Consider the following 23,023-nt stretch of genomic DNA (forward strand, 5'->3'; position numbering starts at 1 on the left):
TAAATAAATTATATCCAGTAGTGAATGTAAATTATTGCGTTTTCGATTATGCCTTTTGAATTGTTAATTTAATTTCACTCGTCTGAATGACGATGATAATGATGATGATGGTGTATGCTGATCAGTCGACTGATCTCACCCTTGATGAGATTGGTGATACTTTTGTACAAATATAGGCCATGCAGAAACGTTTAGCAACAACTGACGAACTATCGTCACTCCGAACTTAGCGAGGGGTCAAGTCGGATCTTTTTGTTTGCTCTTGAATTTTAAAGTTTACTGTTTGTTATTTCTACATACATATGTATATGTATATTTATATGGATATATATCGATATATTAATTAATTAAAAAATTATTAGAATACTTATTAATAATAATTTGCAATCGCAAAACAAATATTAATTAATTTAAAATTAAAATAATTATATAATAATGAAGAACATTTTATTAGGGATTTGTATTTTTATTCCATCTGTTTTTTGCGGGGTAGGTTTTTATTGTAAATAAAAAATTTAAAAAACAATTTTTTGTAAGATGAAATTATTTCAAAGAAATAAGTAGCCATTTAAATAGTGACAAGTGTCATAATTACTAGTATTACTGATACATTTTTTGTTTACTTGTTATTATAAAATCATAAGATTTTAAAATAAATGATTCATGTTGGAAAATTTTTGCAGACGCGACCCAGTTTCGTGTCTGATGATGTGATAGGATTTGCTGCGAGTGGAGTTAATGCATGTCAAAGACAAACAGGCGTGGCTACAGGTAATTATTTTGTTTACATTTGACAACTCGATTACTATTGATACGTTTTTTTTTTTTTTTTTACACTTATTGTCATTTTTTTTAGCGGACATTGAAGCCGTACGGAATGGACAGTGGCCAGAGTCTCGTCAATTAAAAGTAAATTATTTATACAGTCTTATTATTTTATGATTTTATTTATCTTATTATATCAAACAAACTATTATTTATGAATATTTTATTTGTAATTTTACGTTTTTTGTTTAAAATAATTTTACTTTACTTGAAAATTCGAAATCTCAGTATATTTTGAATCAATTTTAAAAGAGACTCCATCATTCTGAGCATTACTTTTTTTTTTTCTAATTTTAGTAGGATAATTTTTGTTCGACTTATTAAATACTATAGCGAAAAAAATATAATTTATACTAAAATTATTAAAATTTATTGAAAAAAACAAAAAAAAAATATCATATTAGAATCGATAGTTTCTATTCTTCTGTAATTGAAAAGAAAATTATTTTTGATAAAAATAAATACATATAATTCAAAATTCAGGTCCACAAATTTCTTATTAATATTATAGCATTAAGGCAAAAAAGACCAAAATGATGTTGTTTATTTAGTAAATTTTATTTATTTTAAAAATTTTTCATTGTCGTAAATTCCTCATGATGTTGGAGTAAAATTAACGAAAAGCAGCGTTATAAATAAATAAACAAGCGATGTATTTTTAGTCTTTTTAATTTTAATGCTGTAAAATAAATTAAAAAAAAAAAACTAAGAGCTAGACTTTTCTTTATATCTAAATTTTGATAATACACTTTGATAAAAACATTCATAATTTTTCAAGTTAAAAATAATGAATACTTTAATTCACTAAATTTATTATAATAAATAAATTTTTTTCAAGTGTTACATGTACTGTCTTTGGGAACAATTTGGATTAATTGATGAAAAAGGCGAATTAAGTTTAAACGGAATGTTGACGTTTTTTCAAAGAATACCAGCCTACAGGGTTGAAGTTCAAAAAGCTATTCGTGAATGCAAGAGCATTGGCAAATATTTAGGTAATCATTAATTATATTTTTTATAATATAATTTTCATATTTATTTATCACCATCATCAGTACGACGTATTAAATTATTTTATTTATTATTATTATTATTATTAGCGAACGGAGATAATTGTCAATACGCATTTACATTCAATGTGTGTTATGCAGAAGTATCACCAAAGGTTTGGACTAAAATGATTTATTTATTTATCTATTAAATAATGATTTAATTTAAATAATTTATGCAATTAACATCTTGTTATTTTTTTCCAGACGTATTACTTATTTTAAATTCTGAAATGACTGAAGAAGAGAATTATATAATTAAATTATTATCTAAATAAAACAAAAAAAAATTAAAACTCAATCAATTAAATTTACGGTATAATAACAAAAATAATATTGTGCAACTATAATTGTTTTACTTGGAGTAAATAAACGTGATTAGATTTTTTTTCGTCCTGCTATTGAATAATATATAAATCAATCATTAGATTAAAAATTTTTTTATTATAATTAAATAATATGGAAATATTTTTCTTTATAAAGAATAAGTTAATTTATGCTAACAAAAATAATGATTTATAAACCAATGTAATAAAAAAATATTAATAATCTTCAGCGTTGTGTAAATGATAACTTTAATGTGATTTTATAATTAAATATTTTTTATAGAATTAAAACAAGTAATAATTGTATCAATTGTAATTATTTTAATGAGTAATAAAAATTTCAATGTGCGTTTAATTTATAGAAAAAAAAAAACTTAATAATTTTATGTTATAAATGCGTAAAAAAAACTAATTTTATCACGATGAATCCAAAGTTCGAAGAATAAATTTTTTTTCTATCATGACAGGCTGATCTTTAAATGATCATACAGCCGTACAGGATAATTGATGTCTTGTGTACCTTATAAAATGCGTGAACGCACGGAAAAATTAATCAGTCTGACGGTACATTACTAACTACAACTTGTGTTTTAATCATATTTTTTATAAACCGAAGATGGCTAAATTTTTGTTAAGCACTGTCAGTGTTTTAGTTTTAATTGCTTATGCTCAATCTGGTGTAAGTAATAAATTAATTACTTTCTTTATAATAACAATTTATTAATTTACTAAACTAGTAACCCATAGTCTTTACGTGATTACTTAATTTTTTTGATGTATCAATCTAATTGTTTATTGAATTATTTACTCATTAATATATTTTTGAATTTTTATTTTCATCTATATTTAATGTGATAAATATTTTTCATGCACATTTGTATACTGCTATCTAAACTATCTTAACAATTGTAAAAATTCGAAACAACTGACAAAATTTTTAAGATTTGTCAAAAGAATATCTTTGATTGACAGAAATAAATTTAATATTTAATCTAAAAATATTCAAAAATTTTGATGCTGATAGTTTTTTATTATGACAAAAAATTCAAACAATTATCGTGTTTTCGAGCAAAATTTAAAAATTTGATGTGAAAAAAAAAGTTCCCAAAACGTTTCGCAAGAGAAACTTTTAAATTTGAGATAACTTGGAACTTTAACTTCAACATTTCTTTAAACTTTCAAAAATTAATAACTAGAAATATTACACAGTGTAGTACTTTTTAGTAAACGATTTTTAACTTTCCGCTTAGAAAATCGATGATTCTCAAAAATTTTGGGAAGTTATTGTTTTCACCCCGATTTTCGAAAAACGAGTTTGCATCAGATGTCGACGTTTTGAGGTCCTAGGAAGCTATTCTGACTATTTTTAGAATGATTTCCGAGTGTGTGAGTGCGTGTGTGTATGCGTGTGTGTGAATGGTTTATAACTTTTTTAATAATGAATGAATTTGGACGTTTAAAGCGGCAATCAAAAAAACTTGTTGGCCATCAACTTTACTGAAAATTTCAGATCATTTGATCGAGTAGACTCGAAAATATTGGCGAATTACGAAAAAAAAAAATTTTTTTTTTGTTTTTTATTGATTTCTCAGAAACGAATTCGACGATCGACGCCAAAAAATGTGTCTAAAATCTTATAAACTTTTCCTCTTTATGGTCTCTCTTGATTATCATATAATGCCTTTAAACTTGCTCTTTAGTTTAAGCCATATTATCTATGAAAAAATCGAAAAAACACAGTTTTTAATCATTTTCTCAGATCTTTTACATACTATGGCTCTGGCCTAAGCCAAAACTCATTTAAATCTTGATTTCGATTACGGACATTGATTTCTGCCTTAATACATTCAGTTTATTGAATATAATCGGAAATTAAAATTTAAAAACGACTTGTTCATTAATGATTTTCGATTCTTGAACTTTCAAACTTTAGCATAAAGCGTAACTTGTTAGAGTTTGAAAATTTCATAAAGAAACAACAGCATGCAATAAGATTTTCGAGATCCTTGAGCTCGAAAACAGCAGGAAGTTTTGGGGCTGGCCCGCAGGGCCAACCGACGCCCGGATTTTTTTTTAAACATTTCAACGCAAGTTCTCAAAATGTTAATTTTCTTTTGTTTTTTTTTTTTTTACTTAACGTTTTAACTTTTACTTCGCGGAATTATTTATACAATATAAAAATCGGGAGTGAATTCGGATTGGATGCGAATTTTATTTCAATCCGAATTCACTTTGTCACTTCGAGTTCCGGAGTTTTAATAAAAATCACTTCGCATACGGAGTAAATAAGAAGTTAGTTTTTTTCAGAGGAGTGACTTCGGAGTAATCCGAAATGTATTTAAATCTGCATTTACTCAGATTTAAAGTTTTAATATCAAAATAAACTGCCTTTAAGAGTTAACTTCACTCTGAACTGGAGTTTCAATACTAAAACAAACTCCCTTTCGGATTGAATTTAACTCCAAGGGAATTAAATAAATAATTGATCATTCGCTTCGCATTCATTCCAGATTTAATTCACGGTCACTCCGCAAAATTTTTACAGAGTAACTATTAAGAAAACAACATATTGAATTGACAATTATTATACACTGAGGGAGAAAAAATATTTTCGAATCAATGTATACTCTTATCACAAAAAATTATGATATCAAAAACTTTCAATCTAATATATTTTTGGCGCACGAATTTGAAGATTCCATTCAAAGTAATTTAATTCGTGTATTTCATGATATTTCGATCTTCTTTTTTTGCAGTAGTGTAAATAAATTTTGATTTTCTTCTTTGGAGAAAATGATTCTTCGCGCTAGATATGAAATCAATAATGCAATAATTTATATCGACTTATTACTCGAAAAGATATGGTTTTACAAAAGGTATTTTTTTTTCCGTGTAAAACAAATGAAATAATGAAAATGTATTAATTCGAGTCCTTTCCAATTTAAATAGTACCAAATTTTATAGATTTACCTGGTCTTATTATAGAGAAATAGCTAGGATAACATTTTCTTCATTCTTTAATAGGATATTACATACTTAGGCCAGTAAAATAAGAAAAGTCTCAGATCACATGCAATGTGATCTGAGACTTAGCAAGACGAAGCCGAGGCTGATAAACATGTGGTCTGAGGCTTTCTTGTTTACTGGCCAAGATGCGTATACAATTTTTCTGCTCAACGAGGCAGGAAAGTTGGGAACTTTGTTCTGAGTAGCAGCTGGAAAGTTGCCACTTTACGGTCAGAGAGCAGAAAAATATGTAGAATTAGTCTATTGAATATTTTATTGTAATTTCAGCCAGTTCCAGAAGAATTCAAAGATGTTCAGCCAACAATTCGTGAAGCATGTGTAAAAGAATCAGGACTTACAAGTGAAGGCACGTATTTTTTATTACCTAAATATTAATTATTATAATTTCTAAACATATTTATTCAAACAGATTTAATAAACAAAGCTGCAGTCGGTGAATTCACTGATGACCCTCAATTAAAATGCTACATGAAATGTCTTCTCGATCAATTTAGATTAGTAAGCAAACGCGGAGTTAATTTCGACGCAATGTTAGCATTATCTCCACCATCAATGAAAGAAAATGCAGCAAAAATGATCAAGGAATGCCGTGACACAAGTTTGTATCACCAAATTTATTAACTAATTAGCTGATAAGTTTATTTAAAAAAAAAAAAAACCTAAAATGAAATATTTATTTTAGAGGGAAAAGAAGGTGACCTCTGCGATTTAGCATTTGAAGTTACGAAATGTTTGTATAATTCAAACCCTGAGACCTACTTCATCCTATAAATTAATCGATCTACTCAAAAGTATAAAAATCAAATCAACGAATGGCTTGTATGTAGGATTGAAATATAAATTTAATTACAATGTAGTTGATTAATGACAAATAATTAAATAAATAGTTATTTTATGTTGTAAATTAATTTTATTATTTATTTACAATTTATTTAAATATTTTCACCATACATGAAAAATTCTTTCACAAAATACACGATTGCAATGATATACTTAAACAACACACAGTAGTTTTATTTTATTTAAGAGCATTCTCACACAGTGTCCCCAATTTTTAAAAATTTTCAATGACTTCCAACTGTCATAAGCGTATCAAAATTTTATCAATTAATTAAAAAAAAATTAGAGCATCGGACTAAAATTAACGTTTGAACTAAAATCATTTATTAAATAATGAATTAATTGAAATAATTTATGCATTCAACATCTTGTTAGTTTTTTTACAGACGTATTACTTATTTTAAATTCTGAAGTGACTGAAGAAGAGAATTATATAATTAAATTATTATCTAAATAAAACAAAACAACATTAAAACTCAATCAATTAAATTTACGGTATAATAACAAAAAATATATTGCGCAACTATAATTGTTTTACTTGGAGTAAATAAACGTGATTAAATTTTTTTTCGTCCTGGTATTGAATAATATATAAATCAATCATTAGATTAAAAATTTTTTTATTATAATTAAATAATACGGAAATGTTTTTCTTTATTAAGAATAAGTTAATTTATGTTAATAAAAGTAATGATTTATAAACCAATGTAATAAAAAAAATATTAATAATCTTCAGCGTTGTGTTAATGATACCTTTAATATGATATTATGATTAAATATTTTTTCTGCCCTCCGGCTGGAAAGTGGCAACTTTTTGGCCTCTGCGCTCAACAAAGTTGCCACTTTCCTTAGCTTCGCAACGGCCAACAATTACATGTGATTTGAGACTTTTATTATTTCACTGGCCTAGGTATGTAATATACTATTTATAGAATCAAAATAAGTAATAATGGTATTAAATGTAATTATTTTAATGAGTAATAAAAATTTTAATATTTGCTTGATTTATAGAAAAAAAAAAAAAACCTGTATAATTTCATGTCACGAATGAGTAAGAAAAAACTAATTTTATTATGATGGATCCAAAGTGCGAAGAATAAATACTTTTTTTCTCTATCATGACCTGCTGATCTTTAATTGATCATACAGCAGCTTACAGGATAATCGGTGTCACGTATATCTTATAAATTACGTGAAACCGCGGAAAAATTAATCAGTCTGATTGTACGTCACTAACTAAACCTTTTGTTTTAATCATATTTTTTATAAACCGAAGATGGCTAAATTTTTGTTAAGCATTGTCAGTGTTTTAGTTTTGATTGCTTATGCTCAATCTGGTGTAAGTAATAAATTTATTACTTTCTTTAAAATAACAATTTATTAATTTACTAAACTAGTAACCCATAGTCTTTTCGTGATTACTTAATTTTTTTGATGCATCAAATATAATTGTTTATTGAATTATTTACTCATTAATATATTTTTGAATTTTTATTTTCATCTATATTTAATGTGATAAATATTTTTCACGCACATTTATATACTGCTATCTAAAATATCTTAACAATTGTAAAAATTCGAAACAACTGACAAAATTTTTAAGATTTGTCAGAAGAATGTCTTTGATTGACAGAAACAAATTTAATATTTAATCTAAAAATATTCAAAAATTTTGATGGTGATAGTTCTTTATTATGACAAAAAATTCAAACAATTATCGCGTTTTCGAGCAAAATTTAAGAATTCGGTGTGAAAAAAAAGTTCCAAAAATATTTCGCAAGAGAAACTTTCAAATTTGAGATAATTTGGAACTTTGAGTCAAAATTTTTTGAAACTTTCAAAAATTAATAACTAGAAATATTACACAGTGTAGTACTTTTTAGTAAACGATTTTTTTTAAAACATTTTAATGCTTGTTCTCAAAATGTTAATTTTCTGTTGTTTTTTCAACTTCCCGCTATGAACATTGAAATTTTCCAAAAAAGCGAAGTTATTGGTTTCGGTCCGATTTTTGAAAAGAGTTTTATCAGATATCAACGTTTTGAGGTCCTGGGAAACTATTCCGACTATTTCCGGATGGACGTCAGTGTGTATGTATGTGTAAACTTTTTTTTGTCCGACGATATCTTTGGAACGAATCAACCGATTTGGACGTTCTTGGTGACAATCGAAAAGGTTCACCAAGATTTGAAATTAATTAGATTTTGGATCGGTCATGTATTTTACAAGTTATACAAAAAATAAAAATATACATTTTTTTAGGTTTTTTGCGCTCGGAGAGCTCAAAAATTTACAAGTAATAATGTTTTCGAGTTCCTTGAGCTCGAAAACAATGGGAAGTTTTGGGGCTGGCCCGCAGGGTCAGCTGGTTTTCAGATTTTTTTTTCTCGATACTACAAAAAATAAAATAATGTTGAAATAAGCCTTAACATCATTAAAAAAAATTTTTTTTTAATTTACAGAAAGTACTAAACCAACAAGTATTTGTAGTTTGAAATTTTTCAAAGTTTCAAAAAAGTTGAACTCAAAGTTTCAAATTGTCTGAAATTCATAATTTCTCTACTTGAAAAATTTTTTGAACTTTTCTTTACTCGGAATTATTTATAACTCCATACGAAAACACTATTTTAAAATTATAAATTATTATACACTAAGAGAAAAAAAAATTTTTCAAATCATTGTATTCGAGTATTTTAACCGCAAGAAATTATAGTATTAAAAATTTTCAATCTGCTATTATATTTTTGGTGCAAAAATTTGAAGATTTTATTCAAAATAATTTTCTTATTTGGAGAAACCCAAAATCATTTCAAGATATTTTGATCTTTTCTTTTGCAGTAGTGTATATAAATTTTGGTTTTTGTTCTGACGAAAAAATGATTCTTCGCACTTGATATGAAATTAATAAGGTAATAATTAACATCGATTACTTAAAAAAATATTGTTCATTGTAATTTCAGCCAGTTCCAGAAGAATTTAAAGAAGTTCAACCAACAGTTCGAGCAGCATGTGTAAAAGAATCAGGAATTACAAGTGAAGGCACGTATTTTTTATTACCTAAATATTAATTATTATAATTTCTAAACATATTTATTCAAACAGATTTAATAAACAAAGCTGCAGTCGGTGAATTCACTGATGACCCTCAATTAAAATGCTACTTGAAATGTCTTCTCGATCAATTTAGATTAGTAAGCAAAAACGGAATTAATTTCGACGCAATGTTAGCATTATCTCCTCCATCAATGAAAGAAGATGCAACAAAAATGATCAAGGAATGCCGTGACACAAGTTTGTATCACCAAATTTATTAACTAATTAGCTGATAAGTTTATTTAAAAACAAAAAAAAACCTAAAATGAAATATTTATTTTAGAGGGAAAAGAAGGTGACCTCTGCGATTTAGCATTTGAGGCTACGAAATGTTTGTATAATTCAAACCCTGAGAAGTACTTCATCCTATAAATTAATCCATCTACTCAAAAGTATATAAATCAAATCAACGAATGGCTTGTATGTAGGATTGAAATATAAATTTAATTACTCATGTAGTAGATTAATGACAAATAATTAAATAAATAATTATTTTATGTTGTAAATTAATTTTATTATTTATTTACAATTTATCTAAATATTTTCACCATACATGACACATTCTTTCACAATATACACCATTGCAATGATATACTTAAACAACACACAGTAGTTTTATTTTATTTAAGAGCATTCTCAGACAGTGTCCCCAATTTTTTAAAATTTTCAATGACTTCCAACTGTCATAAGCGTATCAAAATTTTATCAATTAATTCAAGAAAAATTAAAGCATTGAAAAAGAACACAGTAGTCGTAATTTCACTAAGATACAGATTTGAAAAAAAAATTACTTACAGTTGACATCTATGGGGAGTAAAAAAAAAATTTCTTGTATAAATTTTAGCCCACAATTTAAAAATTCGAATCATAAAATTGACATGAAGATTTTTCTGGAATTTAATTAACAAATTTCGTTTAACTCGCAACTGATAACGACTGCAAGTAATTTTTTTTTAAATCTACCTCAGCAAAATTGCAACTACGATGTGCTTTTTTCAATGCTTTAATTTTTCTTTAAGTAATTGACAACATTTTGATACGCTTATGACAGTTGGATGCCATTGAAAATTTTAAAAAAGTGGGGGGCTCTGTCTGAGAATGACCTTAATATGTAAAGTCTTTAAAATAATTTTATAACTCAATTAAATAAAACTTTTTGATAGTTCGTTAATTAATTAATGAGAAAATAAAAAAAAGTACTTATTTTACATAATAAATTTCAAATATGTGGCAGTAGGAATTAAATCAAAAAGTGTTTATTAATAATTGAGCTATTATATATATATATATTATTAGTTAATGAATAAATAAAATTTACGTTTTACGCGGTTTCGTTTTACGCTTATTAATATTCATTATTTGTTCGACAATAATATCATCAGCACGTGGATCTATTGGAGCAACAGGCTGCGATACTCTAGATACAGGAGTTGGTTTTGACCACTGTTCAACAGTTGAATTTAACCAACTCCATAATTTATCACGATTTAAAAATCCTAATGCAATCATCATTATAAAAGGTAGAGCAAGTAATGATGATTGATTCATTTCACTTTGATCAACTTTACGTTCCGCATTAAAATTTAACGTAATAGCCTTAAATGATGTGTTTGCTTCAAAATAATTTGGAATTATGTTGTATTTATACATCGCTGAAGACAACGAAGTGTCCAATTGGACAAAGTACTTGCGTCCATTTGATTGAAGTGACGGTAAATGGATTAAAAATCCTGGATTACTGTGGGTTGTAAATTTACTCGACTGCTGCGGATCTATTTTAGCAGTATGAATTGGGGAATCAGGTTGATCTTCACGGCATAGTTTAACTTTTAGTGTACGATAATGTTCTGGATCTGAAAAAACGCGTACAGATACGTCGGTACGCGAGATTGGATGAAAAGCAATGAAACGAAGTTTGGTAATATCTTCCGTCGCTTGTACAGCAATTGAACTAGGCGATACTCGTTGAATATGAGCGTTAGCTTCAATATTTGATTTCAAACGAATAATATACATGCACGTTGGTTGCAATCCCCTTATTCTAAAGCTTCCAGTCTCTTCAGTAGTTGCTTCTTCTTGGAGATTCGAACATTCTCCTTGACCCTGAGCTTCGACAATCAAACCAGATTCAGCTTCACCATTGAGAGAAGTTATTACACCGTAAGCACTGAATGCTACGCGATTACCAGACAATTTTATGCGGAGAGTTGCACCTTCTGCTACGGAGATCATTTTGAACGGTGGATCAAATCGGTATTCTTTCATCATTGGCCGTAAATAATATTCTCCTGGAGATAAAGAATTGAATGACAGCTGGCCTTGTTCAGAAGTGATGCTGTTCTTACGGTAACTCTGCCCACCAGACAAAGATAAAAGAACACCTTGCAGAGGAGCATCATCAGCTTGATCAGTTACTTCGACAATTATTTCAGCTAATTTGTGAGCCGCAAACACTCCATTGGCATCGGGTCCACTGATAGCGTATCCAACTTTCTCAGCAGTAACCGTGTACTCAATTGTCCCATCAAGTGGTCCGATACGATAAGCTCCGTCTTTCTGTGTTACTAAAGTATGGACAGGCGAACTTTTGTCTTTGCCATAAATTTGAATAGTAACTCCTTCAAGAGCTGGAGATACTTTTCCACTGACTATTTTTCCTAGATCTCCAATCAATGTCGCGACTTCATTATTGCAATCATTGCTTCCAATAACTTTTAAAGATGATGGATTGAATAAAAGAATATCTGATATCGGTGTGATAACATAAGTAGTGTCTGTATTTGCATTAAAGTCAAAATTATACCGATAACTGTCGCCTGTTTTTGTATACTTTAGCGGTCCGATAGTTGTCAACTCACCACCAGATTCAATTTTAACTTTGACATTATCTACACCGGCTTTGCTTAATATTTTTCCACGATGTCTATGCTCCGTTGATGATAATATAATTGGAGCCTGAGTTTTAGTATCCCAAGTGTATGAATCCTTAGCATAAATATGACAACTTTTTGGAATAAATTTATATTCACCAGGACTGGATACACAATGTCTTGTACTACCAAGTGGTAATGTCAGAGCAACTTTTTTTCCTTTAACGGGATCAATAAACTCAACAGCTGAATCATGGGATGAAATAAATGTAACAGAGAATCCAGTTTGTTTAAAAACAGGAATTTCAGCACGTTCTGATGTTACAGAAATTCTATGACTTGGATTTTCCCAACAGAAAACATCTGTATCAATTAAAACTTCATAGTGACCTGGTAATATTTCTGTAAATTCATACCGTCCATTTTTAATTGGAATTGTTTGAACAGTAACACCATCAAGTACTTTTAAAGTTATTGACGCTTTATTGCAATCTGAATTTTTTAAACACTCAACTGATCCTACAAGTGTTGCTTTTAATTGTAAGAAATTAATACTATTGATTGGTTTACTTGATACTTCGATGTTTTGCTGTACTGGGAAAAATTGTAGACCTTTAGCTTTTTCTTCAGCGGTCACTGCAACACTCATTTGATATTTATCTGGTGCAAGGTACAAACAATACTGTCCAGTCTGTGGATCAGTTTCGATTTCGCGTTTAAATGTTTTTCCAGCATTTTCAATAATTATTTTACGATGATGCAAAGTTCCTTTTGTTGAAAGTGTTACAGAACCGCATACTTTGTAAGATGAAGGAAGAATATCTGGTAAATTATGATCACTTGGTGATATTTTGATAGTTTGCTCATCAAATTGAACATCACTTGCTTCTACTTTTAATGTATACTGACCAGGTTTCATTTTATCAATAGTATAACCTCCATTTGAATTAGTTTTAGCGACTTCTTTACCAGATAAAAATACTTTAGCATTTGGTAATGGTATTTTTTTAGCCATCATTACGTGTCCAGTGACTGTGAAACCAGTTACTTTAAATGTTTGTGATACAATTAAGTCATTATGATTTATTTTAAATTCAATTTTAGTTGGTTCAACATCAAATTTAGTTTGAAAATCATCAAAATATGGTACAAATCTATAATCACCATTTGAAACTGATGAAAATATAAATTTACCATTTTTATCAGACTTTACTTGACACAAAGCTTTATTATTATCATTACTATCTTTACTTATCACTGGTGTCTTACAATTTTTAATTTTACCATTACCAAATAACAAAATAGAAACATCAACGACTGGTTCATTTTCGGGTTCACTCGTTATTCGCCCGCTTACTTCATATCCAAATATTATTAAACTGTTATCTGGTAATTCAGTATTGCCCTCCCTGACAGTAACTTCGACAGTATTTTTTTCGAATGTCCAGTGGGAATGAGAAGCCACCAAAATATATTTACCCGGTTGAATTGGTGTAAATGAAAATATACCAGCTTGTGATGTCGTTGTCACTCGTTCGACGACATCACGGTTATTACTTTTGTAGAGCGATACAGTGACACCACTTGGTCCATCATTTGATCCATGACTTATTACTTTTCCAGTGATACCGAACCCATTGAATTTAAAATTAATATCTTTACCTTGACTACATAAATCATTGACACCATCAACTACCAGGTTTACTTCTGTTGGCTCGAAACTCCAACCTCTTGGAGGCTCAACCTATTTTATTATATTTAAATTAATAATTTATAATATATTAAATGAGTGTAAATGTAGCAGACATAAGACAATATTTAAATTACACATAAAAAAATTAAACAATTAAATTAATAAAATAAAAAAAAAATCATATACTGATTTTAAAATTTTTTAAAAACCCATTTTTTAATTTTTTTGTTAAAAAAATTTCATTTTAAAATTTAAAAAATTGTCAGATATCCGCTAACCTTACTGTTATATATATTAAATATAATATATAATATTTACCTTCAATATATATTCACCTTTATCATTGTCATATAAAGGTAAAAAATAATATCCTGAATTAGGAGCGGCTTCTGTGTAATCTTTTAAACTTCCTGATTTAGTAAATCTGCATAATTTAAATTAAATTAAATTAAAATTTTTAATTTTACTTATATTATGTGTGTGATATATGCATATTAATTTATATATTATGAGTTAAAACCTATTTTTTAATAATTAAATAAAATTTTTACTTACAATTTAACCTGTACTTTTGAGTAGTCGATGTTTGTATGACTTTTTATAAAACCACCACAGCCTAAAATTTCTTCAGATAAACAATTTTTTGATATAAATAATAATATTAATTTATAAATAATTAATTTAAATTGCGGTGACATTATTTTTTGTCAATTCAGTGCAGTAACTGCACGATTATGATTTAATTTAAAACTACTGATGATGACATGAATTATATTGATGGCCAGCAACGAAACTGCCAACACGATTAAAAATTATTATCACGTGACTGTGACTTTACCCACTATTCTTTTGAATTTTTACGGTAGAAAATATGAACTATTTTCCGAGTAAAATCTAATTGACGTGGATTTTTTTTTAAGCATTTCATATTTATTTACATTAGAACTTTTTTCTTTAATAAATAATTTTATTCATGACAAGTTAGCAGACAAATAAAGATTTTCAAATTTTTTTTTCAACAAATTGTTCAGAAGAAAAAAACAAAAAAATATATGCAGGTGTAGAAAATTAAAAAAACTATAAGTGCATTTTTTCAAATATTTTTTTTTTATAATTTATCGTTTTGAAAGAAAATCCAAAAATTATTAGACATCGGCTAAATTTAGTATTATTTTTATTTATGATCCTGAAGTTAGTAGACCACTGGGGTGTCCGAATACTCGAAACTTCGAATCGTACAATTCGATTCGAGATCCGCCTTGAAGATTCAAGCTATTGGGAAGAACCGAATAATTTGAAATGTTTAAATAGTTCGAAAGATCCGAATAGTCCGAATATTTCGAACTTTTTTAAATCTTACAAATATTAATAATAATAGTTTTTCAATTTAATAAAACCATAATTACTAAATTTTTTAGTTATTTTACCGAAGATTCGATAAAATTTCAAATTTTTCGAATCTTTCGAACTACCCGATGAAAAAAAGATTTTATACAATTGGATAGAAAAAATGGCTCGATTAATTTGTATACAATCGTACATAATTATATCTTATTTGTATATAATTTGTATATAATCACATACTGTATTCGTAGATTATATATAATTATATTCAATTCTATATAATTGTATACAAATATATACATTTGTATATAATTTTATTATTATTTTTCGCATTTTTACATAGAATTATATACGATTGTATATAATTTTATATAATTATGCATCACCTCTATCCAATTGTATATAATTCATATATAACTGTATACAGTTATATTAAATTTTTTTTTCATCGGGTATCCGAACCTTCACACTATTCGAATTATTCGAAGTTTCGAACTATTCGATATTCGACTCGAATATCGAATCGAACCTAATTATTCGATTCGATTTGACTCGCTATGCTCGTGTCGCCAAACTCACACTCGTAAAATATAATACTGATTCCACAAGATGTATAAGATACTATTTAAACCTAATGATTATTGATTGAAAGTTACGGTACTAGGCAGCAGCAGCGAGAGTAGTTCGATGCTCGCCACTAGATCGCGCTCTCCACTTGTAGTGTCCCTGGTAAGAAACTTATTTCAGAATTATTATATTCCCAACTTGAAGCATTTATGGGACGAGTTACCCCCCATACCTACTAAATATTTAGTTAAAACAACCAAATATATGATTAACAAAGGGCAATCAAATCATTCTGTTATCATAACTAAAATTCAGTCGTTAAAAGAAAATTTTTTTCTCAGTGTATGATATCACAAACATATTATGGGGTAATCAAAGTCAATCGGGAACCGGTCAACGAGCTTAAAAGAAAAACAAAACTTACGTTTTCCTTAGAAGTCAATAAAAAATTCTGGTGAATCAGGTGCCGTATATATTTCAGCTGGGAAAAAAAATATATATTTCATAAATTAACATCTTACACACAATAATGTATTTTTATGTAGATTTTGTAGAGTTTAAGTATTTAATACCCGATTATATATTGAGTATATTGACCTTAAATTTTAAACATAAATGTTTTTTGGATATTTTGAATTTAGAGTCAATACTTTGTGATCAGATAAGTATATGTTGTCGAAAAAATTACTTACAATACGGGATGTCCAAGTCATCCGCAAGCTGCATCAACTTTTCTGAACAATAAGGGATACACTCCGAAGAAGATCCCTGCTGTAACGAGATCTTTAAGGAAATTACTAAATACCCCAAAGACAGGTAGTATTTTCAAAACCAAAAAAGTAAGTTTTTATTTACATATATAGAAAAAATTTTCTGATGAATTGATGCGTAGGGAAAGTCACTGTAGATGGTGATGTAAGGACCAGTGACTGAAGAAATTCAATCGAAAAATCATTTTGTTTTATTTTCTTTTTTAATTAACGGCAGTACTAAAAAAAATCAATTTAGAAAAAATTTGTTCACTATTCATGATTAAATATTTTTTTAATCAATTACTATATGCTATTTAATAATAATAATGATATCGATTGATAGATATTTCTTATCTAATGAGATTATTTAAATGAATAATACCAATTATTTATAAACAAGAATCATAACAGGAAGTCAAATATAGAGTGAATCAAATATTTAATTTATTTATTCACTAAAAAATTCAACTCATCAATTTGCAATCATTTACTTCTTGGAAATATTCTAGTCATAAATTGCTTTTATGATTCATTAAAAATTTAACATGATTTTATTTATACACCTTCTCTCTTTGATACCTCTCATCTCAGATAAGATAACGAAAATAAGGTGCAGCTAATAGCGTCAAGTATTGATGAACGATAATTTATTACTCCCATTGTTTTTTAAAAAAATTTAATCTAATTATCATAAGTAAAAAATAAAATTAAGTCATTAAACTCATAAATTATAAAAATAATAAATTTTATCTTAATATTATTTATATAATTAAATAATAAAACCTGTTGGTATTATTATTTTTCATCAGAATAGAAGGGGAAGCTTACTCATGTAGGATAAGGTATCTTATCAATGATAAAATGATTGTAGAATTTAGTACAACATCGTGAAGGTGTGGTACTGGATCAGTATCCTCTAGTTTATAAAAAATAGTTTAAGTCATCTTACTCTAGCTCTCAGGTTTTATTTTTGCATCCAACTTTTACTGTCCGAGTAATAAAAAATTATTTGTGTCAAGATGAGGGTGATTATTATTTTAATAAGTATTGGTATCGGAATTATTTCGCGAGTTGAAACACAAGAAAATGCTCAACGTAAATTATCAAATGGATTGTTAGAGTGTTATAATAGTACACTAACAGTATTGAAAGACAATCAGTTACCCCATAATATGCATACTTTTATTGCGATCTTAAGAAAAATTGAAGATTCACCGAATCTTATTATGGATTTACGTCAATTAACTGTTTCTTTACTTCATCGGTAAATTTATTATAATTCATGATCGATTATTTAATCTTATCTATTTATCAGTACAATAACAACTCATTGCTTTTTTTTTATTTTTAATTATATTTAGATTTCGTCAAGATGGAATAATAGAAAATACTGAAACAAAACCAATACCTGGCGTCATACCGTACGCGCCAAATTCATTTCAGTTTTATAAAAATGCTGCTATTTTAGAATTTATACAGGGAAATGCATTACATTTTCCAAATTCCTCTATATCTTCATTAGAACGTGTAATTATTTATTTTTATTTCATAATTATCTGTGAAGAAAAAAAAAATTCCACATAAAAAACTTAAAAATTTCAGACAATTTAGATCTTAGTAAAAAAAATTTTTTTTTAAATTATTAAAATCTATCTTTTGAGAAAGCTCTTGAAAAGTTCCTGCACTTTTAAGAAATAATGCAAAATTATTTTGTTTTTTGATTTTTTTACCAAGATATGAAAATTTTTAAAGCAAACTTTCTAAAACAATTCCGATAATGATCTAATGTATTTGAAATTTTTAAATTTCTCATCCGGAATATTTTTAAAAAATTAAAAAAATTTTTTTTTCACACAGATATTAAATATGCGCAATATATTAATGAGTTTAATTTGTTTTAGTGTACGTTGCATTTTATGTTATCAAGTAGTATTGAATTCAAAGAACGTGGAGATGAAGCAACGACATGTCAGATACAGAGTAATCAGTATCGATGGAAAAGAAATATAAATAATCCAGCCGATGGAATACAAAGCGATGTTGAAACATTATCTCCTGAAGAATTGTAAGTATTTTTATCTTACCATCAACTTTTTTTGTTAACAATTTTTTTTTTTTCAATTAAAACAAATTTTAGGGAAACTATTAAAAGCAAAAATGATGAATCTAAAGACAGTGATTTTGATCCAAATTTATTTTATCCACCTTTGCCACCAAATCATCCAGAGAATGCGCAACTTAGACAACAGACTACGAGTAAATGTCCATTAGAAAGTGGAGTAATTCATACAGAGTAATTGATATATTTTCAAATTATAAAAAAATTATGTTGAAACAATTTGTGTTAAATTGTCTAATGTCATTTTAGATGGGGCACAGTAGCTGGTGGCCCTCTACTAGCAGGAATAGCGGCAGCATTACAGCCAGAATTAATTAAAATCAGTGATTTAGTTTTCAAAAACTGGCGATCAAGTGATAATCTATCAAAAGTTCAATTAGACAATAAATGGTTCGCAACTTTAGCTGGTGATCTAGCTGAAGTAGCTATTGTTCAAGGACCTTCTAAAACTACAAATGAACGTTTGAAAATAGGAACTGAAGGTCACTGGAACTCAACAGTATCTCCAAAATATTATTTTCTAAATGAGGATGAAAATGTTGAATTTACTGCCGCTGAAGTACGTGGTGATCTTGATGGGCTTATTTTGGCAACCAGTGTCATGTCTTGGAACCAAAATCTGCCTTCGCTTAAGTTGTCACAGATCTTTGACATGTACTACAGTGATCGTGGTGCTTTTAATATGTCGACAAGAGCTTGCAATAGAAGAGCTTTATTAACTAGTGTCGCGCCGAATGATACTATTTCTATTCAGGCTTTTGCAGCATCGCTAATATTAGAAAAATCACTATCTACTAATTCATTGAATGAAGAAGTTCTTAATAATTTTGCAGTAAAAGCTACCAATGAACTTTTTAATTTCATTCGTAAGTTATTATTAGTCAATTAGCATTCCCATTTAAAAATCCGATTGAAGTTCTATTTTGTTTAATTGAAGTGAATCAAAAAAACAATATATTTAAATTTAATCATTACTTTTTATTCAATCTTCCCTGTTTAGAAAATCTCATAGAATCCAATAGATTCTCAAATTCCCATAGAAGTGTTATAAGAATGAATGAGTTATATGAGAAATGTTATAGTTAAGTATAGTGCCTTATATACACAACTATAAGAATCTATCGGATTTTTTAAGCAAGGTTATTCACTTCAATTGAATACTCTGAATAACTTTCAATAAAATTAAGTAAAAAAAAATGATATTTTAAAATATTACAATCTTTTTAAATTTTTGAGCAAGTCTGTCCCCAAGATCGATAGTTGCTACTGTCTTTGTCTGCGTATGTGTCTTGCTGCAGATACTTGTGACCAGATTTAAATTGCAAGCCTTATACAAGAAATTCGTGCCAGATTATAACTTAATTCTGGAGGAAGACTATAGTTGAAAATAGTTGCGCATGGCTTGCTCAAGATCTGCTCAAAGCTCAAAATTGACCTTGAGCAGATCTTGAACAAGTCATGCGTAAGTACCTACTGTAAGTTACTGGTGCAAGAAATGCATCAGACACTTTTCATTGCACCGTGTTCAAGATATCTTTAATATTCTTACGTACGATAACATGAGCGAGACATTAACAAATCTTGACATAAGTTTCTTGATACACGATCTTACGAAAGACACATACGTAGAAAAAGACACTGGCAGCTAGGGGTCTTACTCAAGATACTTACTCCAGAATTTTGTTCAAACGCGTGTTACTAGGGATTATTTCTTTTAATTTTAAATGTATGATTCAGTATAAATTAGATTTAATCAAAAATATCTAATTGATTCCGATAAATCTTTAATTGGATTTTAAAAATCGAGAATTCAATTATTTTTATTAATGAAAAAAATTTTTCAGCATCATCTTTAAACAACGATCTCGCTTGTGACACAAATGTTCGTTCATTTAATCGTCTTGCTGTTGATTTAACTATTTTTATTGATACTAACTGGAAATTTCCATCGATCCAACCAATTCTTGCGTAAATATTTTATTTGTATTAAACTTTTAAATAATAAAATATTTATTAATTTTTTTTTTTTAGAATTTTACTGGAAAATTCAGAAATAAATAAATACGCTAGTAACTTTACGTTAATAAATGCAGTCAATGGTGACGTACTTATTAATAGCTCAAACAGTATTTTGGACTTCTATAATTTTAATGAAAGTCAATATTCTTATCGTAAGTTAATAATTTAATTTATTATAATTTAATAATAATAATAATTATTATTATTTAAATATTTGAATGAAAATATTCCAGTTACAATGAATAAAAAAGGATTTGATTTACCACAAACATTTGAAATTTTAAAATCAAGAGAAGAAGAAAAATTAAATAGAGAATGGGAATCAAAAGTTGGTGGACAGCGATCAGAAATCGTAATAATTTTACCTTCAGCGTCGGCATCTATATCTGATGGGGATAAAAATTTTTGCTTAGACAGACTAAAAACATTGAGAGAAACAGCTCCAGATACAACTCTTTTCTTCTTGACTCCTGGTTCCAAAGATAAATGGGCTGAGTTAACACTGGACTCAATTAACGATATCGTTTCGTTTAGTAACGGAAACATTAGAGACAATCACGCGCAAATTATGAATTTAGTCAATCGAATGAAACAAGGTACATATATTAATTAATAATTACATTATCAATATAAATTTACATAATAATAATTTATTTAAACTTTGGTGTCTCATATCCATTACAATTAATTAAAATAAACTAATCACAGTTTCATTGGATAAAAATTTTTTCTTCTTATCATTTAATGTTTGCTGTTAATTTTTGTACAACGTTTCGTCGGTTTCCCGACTTTATCAAGACTCCTGTTTTTCTAGTACTTGATGAAATCAGGAAACCGACGAAACGTTGCACAAAAATTAGCAACAAACATTAAATGATAAGAAAAAAAATTGTTATTCAATGAAACTATAATTTGTTGATTTCAACATAATAACGAGCAGCCTGCAGTCACTACATAACTGCCAAAATATCACTACTAAATTTATGTAATACACAGAAAAAAATGATTTTTTGCTGCTAAAAATTTTTACTTGCACCAAGAAATTTTATGCATTATAAATTGAATACGATAATTTCCTTGGGGCGGGAAAAAATAATTTCTTGCACCAAGTAATTTTTTCTAGTTTCAAATAAATTTTTATTTTCAATTCACAATGCAAAAAATTTCTTGGGGTAAGTAAAAATTTTCTTCAGGAAAGTAAAGATTTTTTGCGTCAAAGAATCGTTTTTTTTTTTTGTGTGCGCTCTTTCGGCTTTGAGAAGCTCCCTAAAACCAAAAGGGAGTATAAAAATATGTCGTTTCGGAATAAGTAACGTAATATAAATAATATAGCTATATATTTAGTGACATTTAGTCATATTTAGTAACAGAATAATTGAAATATTAATTTGTTTAAAAAAAATAAATACGATCGTATTTTTTCCCTCGTAATTTAAATGTAATTCGAATGACATAGATAAATCGATTTATCTCAATGCTTGGAAATAAAAAAGAGTTTAAACTATGAAAAGGCACAAATTCAAGTCAAGATTTTTCTAACGATACTAAATTTAATAATATTAACCAATTTTATCATATAAATATGCCGGGAACAAAATTTTCCTTATTATCTTGATAATATAGATTAATATTTTTCTCTAGTGCCTCGACGACTTATCAACACACAATGTGGAGCATCTTATACTTCAAGTGGATCATCAGAATCATATACAAATTATTTAGAACCATCTGGAATAAATTTCTACCGTTTACATCCAAATTATTTTTACAAAACTGATCAAGAAAATTTACCGACTATTAAAATTCAAAGTTATGGTGGTACGCACTTGACTATTTGTACATCTAGAGATCCAATAAATATAAATACAACATCTTCTAATTGTGTAACTAGTGATACACATTCAGAAACTATTTACTGTCAAGATCCAACATACATTCATGAATGTAAACCTTTTTATTTATCAATTGCTGTCAATTCATCTTATAACTCTTTTAGCCAGTGCCTTTTTGGTAAGTATCATTTTAAAATTATCTGCATAAGAATATATTTTACATAATTAAATAATAATAATATTTATTACAGAACCTGAACGTTGTAGATATCCAGATATGGTGAAATACACAATTTCATATGAAAATCTCGTTTGTGTAAATTCCGCAAGTTCAATTATTATTTCACCAATTATTTCATTAGTAATTATAATTTACATTTACACAAGACAATAAGATATATATAATATAATAAACATAAATTTATTTATACGTTTTCAAATATTGATAAGAAAAAAAATAATTTTAAGTATTTGTATAATTTTTTTTTACTAATATTTTTATAAAAACTTATCATGTTTATCTAGACTTTGTTAGTTTTATCAATCATATCTGATTAGTCACATCCCATTGTCACCTGTTATATTTTAACTCTATTTATACTTGTCTACATATTTTTAAAAATATAAAAAAGCACTTAATTAAATAAATAAATAATTTATTTATAAT

The 23,023-nt window shown here is 27.5% G+C and overlaps 5 protein-coding genes across 5 annotated transcripts; 4 read left to right on the forward strand and 1 right to left on the reverse strand.

Moving 5' to 3' along the window:
* Positions 1-219: 219 nt before the first annotated feature.
* On the forward strand, positions 220-2,298 carry LOC103579751 (pheromone-binding protein-related protein 6-like). The gene is made up of 6 exons (XM_053738059.1): positions 220-489; positions 684-771; positions 857-909; positions 1,664-1,820; positions 1,926-1,990; positions 2,082-2,298. The coding sequence occupies exons 1-6, from the start codon at positions 436-438 to the stop codon at positions 2,097-2,099; spliced, it is 435 nt and encodes a 144-aa protein (XP_053594034.1). The 5' UTR covers positions 220-435; the 3' UTR covers positions 2,100-2,298.
* Positions 2,299-2,753: 455 nt separating this feature from the next.
* Positions 2,754-6,131, forward strand: LOC103579750 (general odorant-binding protein 72). Its single transcript, XM_014443732.2, has 4 exons — positions 2,754-2,879; positions 5,495-5,573; positions 5,637-5,825; positions 5,910-6,131. Exons 1-4 carry the CDS (start codon positions 2,817-2,819, stop codon positions 5,996-5,998), a joined length of 420 nt encoding a protein of 139 aa, XP_014299218.1. The 5' UTR covers positions 2,754-2,816; the 3' UTR covers positions 5,999-6,131.
* A 1,142-nt stretch (positions 6,132-7,273) lies between these two features.
* On the forward strand, positions 7,274-9,637 carry LOC103579749 (general odorant-binding protein 69a). The gene is made up of 4 exons (XM_008561263.3): positions 7,274-7,406; positions 9,028-9,106; positions 9,170-9,358; positions 9,444-9,637. The coding sequence occupies exons 1-4, from the start codon at positions 7,344-7,346 to the stop codon at positions 9,530-9,532; spliced, it is 420 nt and encodes a 139-aa protein (XP_008559485.1). The 5' UTR covers positions 7,274-7,343; the 3' UTR covers positions 9,533-9,637.
* Positions 9,638-9,649: 12 nt separating this feature from the next.
* On the reverse strand, positions 9,650-14,511 carry LOC103579748 (nodal modulator 3). The gene is made up of 3 exons (XM_008561262.3): positions 14,279-14,511; positions 14,042-14,147; positions 9,650-13,774 (listed from the first exon to the last, which is right to left on the reverse strand). Exons 1-3 carry the CDS (start codon positions 14,419-14,421, stop codon positions 10,475-10,477), a joined length of 3,549 nt encoding a protein of 1,182 aa, XP_008559484.1. The 5' UTR covers positions 14,422-14,511; the 3' UTR covers positions 9,650-10,474.
* A 2,772-nt stretch (positions 14,512-17,283) lies between these two features.
* On the forward strand, positions 17,284-22,946 carry LOC103579747 (uncharacterized). Its single transcript, XM_014443731.2, has 10 exons — positions 17,284-17,650; positions 17,748-17,913; positions 18,288-18,451; positions 18,524-18,679; positions 18,755-19,371; positions 20,350-20,473; positions 20,537-20,676; positions 20,758-21,120; positions 22,166-22,534; positions 22,608-22,946. The coding sequence occupies exons 1-10, from the start codon at positions 17,406-17,408 to the stop codon at positions 22,748-22,750; spliced, it is 2,487 nt and encodes an 828-aa protein (XP_014299217.1). The 5' UTR covers positions 17,284-17,405; the 3' UTR covers positions 22,751-22,946.
* Positions 22,947-23,023: the final 77 nt, after the last annotated feature.

The sequence above is a fragment of the Microplitis demolitor genome, chromosome 4 (assembly GCF_026212275.2).
Source record: "Microplitis demolitor isolate Queensland-Clemson2020A chromosome 4, iyMicDemo2.1a, whole genome shotgun sequence".
In the NCBI taxonomy this organism is placed as follows: domain Eukaryota; kingdom Metazoa; phylum Arthropoda; class Insecta; order Hymenoptera; family Braconidae; genus Microplitis; species Microplitis demolitor.